We start from the raw sequence: 8950 nt of genomic DNA on the forward strand, positions 1-8950 counted from the left end.
TCTTTGGCTTAAATTCTCTTCTGGCTAATATCAATAAACACCTGCTTTATTTCGGGTAAGTTTTGCTAGGTATTCTTTAATTTCACATTTAGCTTCTCATGTTGTTTTAGGTTGCTATCTTACAAGTAGCCTATAATTAGATTTTAAAATATCCAATCTAATGGTTGATCTGATTGATATGTTTACTTCATTTACATATTTATTATGCTTATTGCGTTTCATTTTGCCGTTTTTTGTTTCTTTCTTGTTTTTATTGAATCAATGGGATTTATCCCCTCTTTTTCTTTTTGAAATTGTGGATGTCATATATTTTCTTCCCTAAAGAGTCACACTCCAATATTTCATAACAAAGAATAAAGATATCATATGTATGCATGTACATGTATGTATGATGAGGACCTTGGCATCTATTGCTTTTTTCTAAACTCCCTTATCCTTCATCTACTTTTAGTTTCCTTTTTCTTAAGGCATGTAATTATTTCCTCCTAACTTTTGGACACAAAAGTTGTTTGATTTTATAATCAATATTTAATCATAATATTAATATGGTTTGTTTTATTTTGGCAATTTTGCTTCTCTTTCTGTTTCTTTTACATAAAATTGCATGTCACAAAAAGAGATAACGAGATTATTAACAGAGCTAAGCAAGCTTGAGGAAGAGAAAACTTTTCTTCTTTGTGACAGTTTCCTAGGTACTTTCTTATCTTCTAAGATATTTCTTTTTCTGGTTCCTAGATAATCTTTTGTATATTTGGAGACCAAGAAGACAAAGAAATCATATTACTGATAAGGATTGACCTAATTTACTATAAAATATAACCAGTTCATGAAGGATTTTAAGATTTGACCATCTCAAGGCAGTGATATTATGTAAAGACACTTGCACATTAAAATTCTTCTCCATAGGGCTAGAATTTTTTAACCTCAAAAAAGTAACTATAATGGGTGTTCCGATATAATTTCAGGTTTTATGAAATAATCCCAATATAATAATTTACAGTTTGCTTAAGAGTTACTTAATGTTTTAACTTTATCTGCATTTGGTGTTTACAGACTTACAGTTATATAATGATTGAGTTCTCATTCTTTCTAAAATAATAACTATGTTATTATTCAGGACTGACTTAAGATTCTTACAAATACACTAGAATTAAAAAAGCAAAATGATAGAAAAGAAAATGATACTAATAATAGAAAATGTTTGTTTTGGATTGAAGTATGACTAAATATAAAATGCAAGAGACTTTAAAATAAAATTAAAAAACAAATAAGTAGTTGGTTATAGAGTGAATATGTGAAAATAAATGGGTTTTTATTTTATGTGATATGGGTAAAAAGACCTAGAGTGGTTAGATGTATAGATAGATAAAATAACGCCTTAAATATTCAACTGGCAAATGATAGCTTTGGAGAAAAATGCGTCTGCAAAAGAGATGCTAGAGTTAATATTTGTGTTATGAAAGAACCTGTTTTAAATTGGCAGAAAAAAATTCTCAGATTAAAATTAGCAGAGTATATGAATAAGTAACTCATTGTGGGACTAATTCAAATGGCACTGAATCCTATGTAAAGATGCTGACACACTAGAGGATGTAAGTAAATTGATTATTATATTTATCAGACTGCAAAATTTAAAAGAGCTGTATTACCTGTTGCTGGTGGGGATGTGGCAAACATGAACAATTGGTTATTACTGTTATACAAGCAAATTATTACATCATTTCTGTCACAGTCATCACATTTCAAAATACATATAACTTTCCTTTTGATATCCCAATTCTGTAACATGATTTCTTATAAATAAAAGTATTAGTAAGTAGAGATATATGTACACAGGTATTTACTGCAGCATTATGCATAGTAATAAAAAGGAACATTAAGAGATTTCCCATCAGTAGAGGAATATTGGAATAATTATGGTGCCCCCACACTATGGTGTTGTATGCAACTACCAAAATAGTGAACTAGACTTATATCACTTAAATGATTTCCACAAAGTATGCAAGTATGAAAATTAACATGTGAAAAATGTTTATAATTGTTTTAATTGCAAAAAAAATCCATAAATGTGTTCATGTGTATGTATATTTACTTTTAATTATTTAGGCTTTAACAAAAAACATGAAAGATCTATCCTAAATTGTTATCCAACATTTGCTGGAAAGGAGTGATGAGTGTGGAGTAGCAGCAGAAGGGAAAAGGAACAACAAGCCAATACGTTAATACCTTAAGTATATAAAATAAAATGTATGTACAAAAAGTAATAAAATAAAATAGATATAAAGTGTATAAATAAAAATCCACAGAAAATATCTTAAAATCTAGAAAGTATGTTGTTCCATTTGCATATAGTTATAATGAAAAAAAATTTAAAGACAATAATTAAGACTGTGAATGAAGTTAATACATCTCAACAAGATATTTGAGGAGATGAACATTAAATCATTGGGAAATGGTAGATGCCTGACAACACTCTTATCTGGGAATTTTTCATGAATTTCAAATTTAGCACTTGAGAGATATCTAGGTTCAGGTCCTCATCAAATGCATTCTCATTTATCTCATTATTATAACAGCAACTATAAGCAAGCACTCAGAGATCTATGTGTGAAAGATTTACAAATACTTGTACCCACCCCTGAAGCAGGACTCTCGAAACTATTTCTTGCTGCTAAATGATGGTTTTTATCTTCTAAAATAAGTTCCAGAATAAAAGGAAACAAAATAGGGTGAAAAGGTCACAAATTGTACAGTTAACCAGGCATCAACTTTATTTCAGACTTTGCCACATTCTAACTGTGTAACGAAGAGTGTATAAAGACAATAAAGCCACAATTATCTCTCCATTAATGTACCATAGCTATATGCTGATAGCTGTCAATACCAATCAAATGGTTTGGATGATCAGAGGTCAGCCACTAGAGGAGTGGAGTTTGTCATAGCTTAGATTAGTTACCTGTGTTACCTTAAGTTAGAGATCCTTCTGTTTATTCATCCCTAAAGCAGATATAATAGCAACATTACCCATAGGGGTGTTGTGAGAATTCAGATGGATAATACATGTAAAGCACTATTTAGAGTGCTACACATACTAAAAAAGTATTCAATGGAAACAACCAAAAGTAATAAAAAAAACTATCATATCCAGTTTGGCCTTGGAATATAGATCCAGGGGGAAATAATTGGGGCAAACCTCAGCTACTCAGGACTAATACTTTGGGCCTTTTTTTTTTTTTTTCTGCGTGTGTGTGTGCATGTGTGTGTAATGATGAAGACTAAATGTTGTGTATTAAGGAAAATTGTCCACCTTGAACCTAATGATAAATATGAAAACAATAGCAAAAGCAGCCTTAGAAATGTGAAAGTTATCCTAGTTACAGCCATTAATGAGAGTTACAAACGATGCATTGTTTATTATTCAGCATATTATCTTTCCTATGCATTGCAACATACCAGCATTACTTTCTATACAACTCTGGCCAAATCATTTGCTCTCTCATTACTTCCATCGTCTCGGGATATCAATAAGCATCTTCACTAGAGAAACTCTAAGTTCTATTTCAGTTTTAAAATACTATGACTTTATGACCAAGAAAGGGTTTAACTCCTAGTTTTGTACTTAGAGTCAACACTTAAGAGAATCATGAAAGACCTCTTGTCCATGTTGATGTGTTTATTTTCTGAGTCTAAAGTCTTTCTCCTCTTCCTCATCTATCTTCCCCATTAATTCTTCAAGTTTCTTCTCCAAATATTCCTTTAGTGACCTTCGTATTGCTTTCATTTTCCTCCGATGAAAGATGCAAAAATGGAATCTAGAGTAGGAAAAGAAAATAATCCCAACTTCAATATCAGTAGCCCCATTCTTTAAGCCAATTATACAATGTTTTTTCCTTTGCTGGATTCTTCTCCATTTCCTTTTGTTCCAACTATTATCCCATCAAACTTTGCATTTTTTTCCTTTCAGTATCCCAGAATTTAAAATGACTTCTTTTGCCTTATTTCCATTTGGGGAAAGAGGCAATTTGGGCAGTCTCTTGGCAAAAGGAATATGTGACCCAGTGTTTATTTGGAGAGAGGAAACTCACAGTAACACAGCACTTCCCAGTATTACAACTGTTGCCAGCAATATGAGAAATAGAGCAATCTCTCGATTCTCAGCCTTCCTTGGATCCTCATCTGGAAGGAGAAACAGGAAAATATGAAAGTGAGTTTGGAGAAGAGAAATAGCTTGGGACATTTATTCAGAATAGAAAACTCTTTTAATCTCAGTTTGCCCTGTTGACTACTTCATCACTCTTCCATGGTTATTTTGACCCTTATTACTTTTAGTCTCCTAGGTTCTACAAAACTGTTGCTGATAACTGTCAGCAAAATTCTTTCCAGCCTAATTTCTTCATTCCAAGCCTAGCCTCTTCATTTCTCAGCCTTTCAATTGATTCAGTGACAAATTATTTATACTGGTCAAAATTTCACCCAACACCCTAGTTCCATTTTGTAACACTATCATGACCTCCATTGAAGATGCTCTACAAATATGTATTGAATAGATCGGTGAACAACCCTTCTCCTTGATCCCTGTCCCTTCAAAATTCCATACCACAATCTTTGTTACCTCCACAATATTCTCCTTTGAAGCACCTGTTGGTCATGCGAAGACACATCCAACAATCAAGTGTGGGACCTTCAACCACAACTGATAAAGAGGAGAAGAAAGATAATCAGAAAGAGGACATGGCACAAGAGTTCCTTAGTCATATACCAAGTGTGGAGGATTTGATCTCAAGCGTTCCCAGGACTCTTAAGTTTGTATTGCTGTGAATTCCTCCTTCTCCTAGAAATCAAGTTTCTTGGTGGACCAAAATCTGTAAGTCAGATCTCTAGGAAAAAGTGGGAAAAGGATGCCTTGGCTTATACTGGGGCAATGGGTTGTAAACCATATGTTAGGAGGCCTCCTAGTACCTCCAAAATATGTGGGGTGTCTGAAATTTCATGAGCTAGGTTTTGTTATCAGGTATTATTGACAATATCCCTTGTAACCACAGCTCTAGGAATTGGATTCCCAGTGTAACAGGTGGGAGAGATAGGGCCATATAGAGCAAAGGAGATGGAAAAATATGGGCTGAAACCTCACGGCATCACATGTACTGTACTCACTGCAATCTTCAGAACATGCTAGAAGAGAATCAGAAAGTTCTAATGAATTTAAAACCAGCTACAGTTTGCCATATTTATACCCAAGTAGTCTTTGTTTACCCTTTAAGTTCCAGTTGCCTCTCCACCCATTTTAAATAACTCTTTTATGAACTTGCAGTTCTTCCCTCATCCCTCATTTTCTATTCCCTTCATGTAACTTCAGTGCTGTTATATAGAAAGTTTTAATTACCAACTTCAGAGAAGTTCTTTAGTAATTCTTTCAGTTGGGATTCCAGGTTTTGGCGGACCTCCAGAAGCTTGCCTTGAAAGATAAAGACACCTAAGAGGGAGTGGAAGGGGTGTCAAACAATAGAAGTAGCTCTTCCCTTCAGAACTTAATTCTGTTTTGTTCTTTGCTTTCTCCAGCCAAATTTTCTGAGGGTTGCTTGAGCACTACAGACTTTTAACATTGAAGCAGTACCTCACCTTTCCATGTTTCATTGCCCAGTTTATAAAATTCATTCTTCAGCCATGTTCTCAACTTAACAACCTGTTGAACAGCTAGAGAGGAAGGTTAAGGTACATGTAGGGGAATAATTATATCTATGTAGGAAGTTATGTAGACCCAGGTGTTCTCTTCCTTGCCTCCCTTCTCTGTTTAAGCCCCTGGACTCTCAGGAACTCAAGCTTCCCTCACCCAACACCCGAAGCCTCTTGTCACTGTGGGAGACCGTGAAGCTTAAACTAATCATCTCCTTAATCTGCCATTCAAGCAGCTGAGTTCGGCCAGGGACTTCTGAGGGTATCAGATTTGCCAGCAAGGAGCCAACATCCTCTATAAATTTGGGGTCACACTCTAAACAGCCTTTGACTCCATGGAAGGCTGACAGGGGCAGGAGCAGGAATAACCACAGGTCACCCATTTCTTTCTTCAACCCCGCTCTCCAACAGCAGGTTGTCTTGGCAACTAGTTCACTTAGTTCCTTTTCCTTCAAAAATCCAGGAATGAGAGCCTTGTCCTGGATAGTCTGACTCCACTTACCCCCCACCCCCATCTCCATCCCACTATCAGGCAATCTCATTTCCTTAAGGATATTCAGTTGTTTACTGACTCTTATCCTTCATTCTAGGAGAGGGAACTGCCAGCTGGGGAGCCGATACCTGAGTTCTAAGTGTAGAACACCAAGAGACAGAGAAGCCTTGAGCTCACACAAGCAGAGTTCTGTGCAGGGAAATGTCTCAGAAAAAAGTGTTTCTTTAGCCCTCTCCCTGACTTGCATCCTCATGAGACTCTTAAACCCCCTCCTGACCTTCAGAGATGTATATCACCAGAGATGGGTTGTAGAAGTGATCCTATAGAACCTGAGAGATTGCTTAACCCAAAGTCTACTTCCACATTGGAGGCAAGAAAAGCCAAGAATATTGAGTTGCTTGCAGGTCCCAGTCCCTACTGGTGGCAGTATTATTGAGAATAAAGGAATGAGCATTTATCTAGAATAATATTTGGTAATTTTAATAGACAGTAACTTATATTTCAGGTTACATTTGTCTCTAGGATGATTCCTCTATAAATGATTTATAATATTTCTTTCTTCTCTTTTCTTTTTTTTTTCTTGAGATGGAATTTCACTCTTGTTGCCCAGGCTGGAGAGCGATGGCATGATCACGGCTCACCTCACCCTCTGCTCCCAGGTTCAAGTGATTGTCCTGCCTCAGCCTCCTGAGTAGCTGGGACTACAGGCATGTGCCACCATGCCTGGCTAATTTGGTATTTTTAATAGAGATGGGGTTTCTCCATGTTGGTCAGGCTGGTCTCGAACTCCTTACCTCAGGTGATCCACCCACCTCGGCCTCCCAAAGTGCTGGGATTACAGGCGTGAGCCACCGTGCCTGGTGATTTGTAATCTTTTTATAGCATTCTTCTTATAGAGAGTGTGGAGTCAAATACTAGAAACAATAGTTGAGGAATATAGAGTGATGAATCCAATAAAGTTCAGATCCTTTAAGAAGTGCATTCTAAAATACTGACAAAGTATGTAACATAAGAATGTAATTATCATGGGCTGCCCTCTCAGGCCACCTACATGGACAATGGCCAAATAAACATGTTCTTCCTTCAGTGGCCCTTTGAATAAAAATATTCTATGTTATTTGAATAAATTAAGGTTGCTTTTCAGACTCTTAAGAGCACTGGTTACCTCTTTTCTAACATGTTGCCTGTATGGCTGTGACCTCCTGGAAACCAGGAAACATTGGCAATCTACAGGTTTCATGGTAGAATTTATATCTAAGATATGGGGTGATCACAGTGGAATTTTGTGAATTACCATTACTTATATGTCTACCACGTCTATGTGACAGACATTGTGCTAAACACTTCAGATAGTCACAAATTTTCAGGGCACAGCAATCCTTTGGAGATTGTTATTTCTACATTACAGAAAGAAACTGAGGCACAGAGATGTAAAAGAATTCTCCCTGGAAGAATAATTTAAGAGTATGAGTTCAGGGTTCAAGCTTATGTTTGTCTGATTCCAAATCCTATATACTTTACTGCCTCTCAACAACGACTTTCTGGGATAATACAGAAAATTATCTCTTGGAATTTGATAAGTAAAAATATCAAGGCAAATATAGATTTCTTGATTTATGGTTTAAATTAGCATCTCTCTGCTCAGATTTTTTTTATTCCCTTGGCTAGATGATCTCATCTTTAGAGGATTTCCCAAAAGATTTTCACATGCTGAGGTCTGAAGGCAAGTGAGCTAATAGGATTAAATTAACTCTAGATACTAAAGTTGAAAACTAAAGGGGCTAAAAAAACTTGGCAGAGAAGTGGCAAGGTATGAAAACAAACTGTGCTTCAAGAAAAGATATGCATTATAGATATTTTCCAGTCAATGATCCATACCATCACTTGAACAGTTCAAAGAGTATCCTCTGCCACATTACTGAATAATTCAATGGCACCTTACTTTAACCCAGACCTAGAGGTCCATCTATCATTTTTATCATTGTCTCACCCTTCCAGCTGAAATTTCAGTCAGGTTTTTAGGATGAGAGAAAAAGAAATTGGCTTTTGGATAGTCTTAGAAAGACTAGAAAAAGGCAAGTCGCTTCTTAATAAGACAGGTAGAATTGTAATTGAAAGAATACATGTATCTCATATAAAAGAAATAACAAGGAAATCTCAGTCTCATGGAGTAAACAGTAGACAGATAACACAATGTGCTAATGGTAAAGGTAGAGGTACATATCGAGGTTTATGAAAAAACAGAACAGTACTAGACAAGTCTAGAGAAATTTTTATAGAAAGGCTGGATCCAGGAGACTAGAGACAATAATTAATATATCATGATGAGTGAGAATTCAGTAGTGTTCAGGAAACTTCAGGGGGAACACTCTGAAAGCACTGGTGGTGAAATGTATAACATAAGAAAATAACCGCCATTATTATGGGGAGAGCACTTTGAATTTCATAAATGTAAAATATTTGAGCTTTGGGAAAGAAGAACTGTCTGGAAATTTATTAATAATATAATGATCACATTACTTAATTAAAATAATACCTGTGTCTCGGAGGCAAAAGGCTAACACCCAAATCCTAGAATAATTATGTTAGTATATGGTTTGACTTGGCAGAAAGAGCTATGATTTATAGTCAGTACAACAGTACAAATCTGCCAACTATCTAGCTAAACTCTGTTTAAAATAGTATAAGAGATAAATAATGGCATATCCATTCATAGTATTTTACCAACTACATATTGACTCGTTTGTGGTTCTAACATAAATAAGATATTCATGGGTAGTTGCA

General features: G+C 35.5%; 1 protein-coding gene across 2 annotated transcripts; it reads right to left on the reverse strand.

Moving 5' to 3' along the window:
* Positions 1 to 3399: 3399 nt before the first annotated feature.
* IZUMO3 (IZUMO family member 3) lies at positions 3400 to 6303 on the reverse strand. Of its 2 annotated transcripts, XM_073022188.1 has the most exons (7): positions 5831 to 6303; positions 5620 to 5694; positions 5384 to 5473; positions 5155 to 5172; positions 4613 to 4693; positions 4086 to 4176; positions 3400 to 3812 (listed from the first exon to the last, which is right to left on the reverse strand). In XM_073022188.1, the coding sequence occupies exons 1-7, from the start codon at positions 6213 to 6215 to the stop codon at positions 3674 to 3676; spliced, it is 879 nt and encodes a 292-aa protein (XP_072878289.1). In that variant the 5' UTR covers positions 6216 to 6303; the 3' UTR covers positions 3400 to 3673. The 2 variants fall into 2 exon arrangements, with proteins under 2 accessions (XP_072878289.1, XP_072878290.1); XM_073022189.1 differs by lacking the exon at positions 5155 to 5172 and having other exon boundaries at positions 3655 to 3812; positions 5831 to 6137.
* Positions 6304 to 8950: the final 2647 nt, after the last annotated feature.

Source organism: Chlorocebus sabaeus, chromosome 12, assembly GCF_047675955.1.
Source record: "Chlorocebus sabaeus isolate Y175 chromosome 12, mChlSab1.0.hap1, whole genome shotgun sequence".
Classification (NCBI taxonomy): domain Eukaryota; kingdom Metazoa; phylum Chordata; class Mammalia; order Primates; family Cercopithecidae; genus Chlorocebus; species Chlorocebus sabaeus.

Coding starts and splice junctions, on each gene's coding strand:
- IZUMO3 (XM_073022188.1), bottom strand. CDS start 6,215: ATGAGATTGCCTGATAGTGGGATGGAGATGGGGGTGGGGGGTAAGTGG. Junction 4,177..4,612: donor CAAAGGAGAATATTGTGGAG/GTAACAAAGATT, acceptor TTCTCCTTCCAG/ATGAGGATCCAAGGAAGGCT. Junction 3,813..4,085: donor CTGGGAAGTGCTGTGTTACT/GTGAGTTTCCTC, acceptor TTCCTACTCTAG/ATTCCATTTTTGCATCTTTC.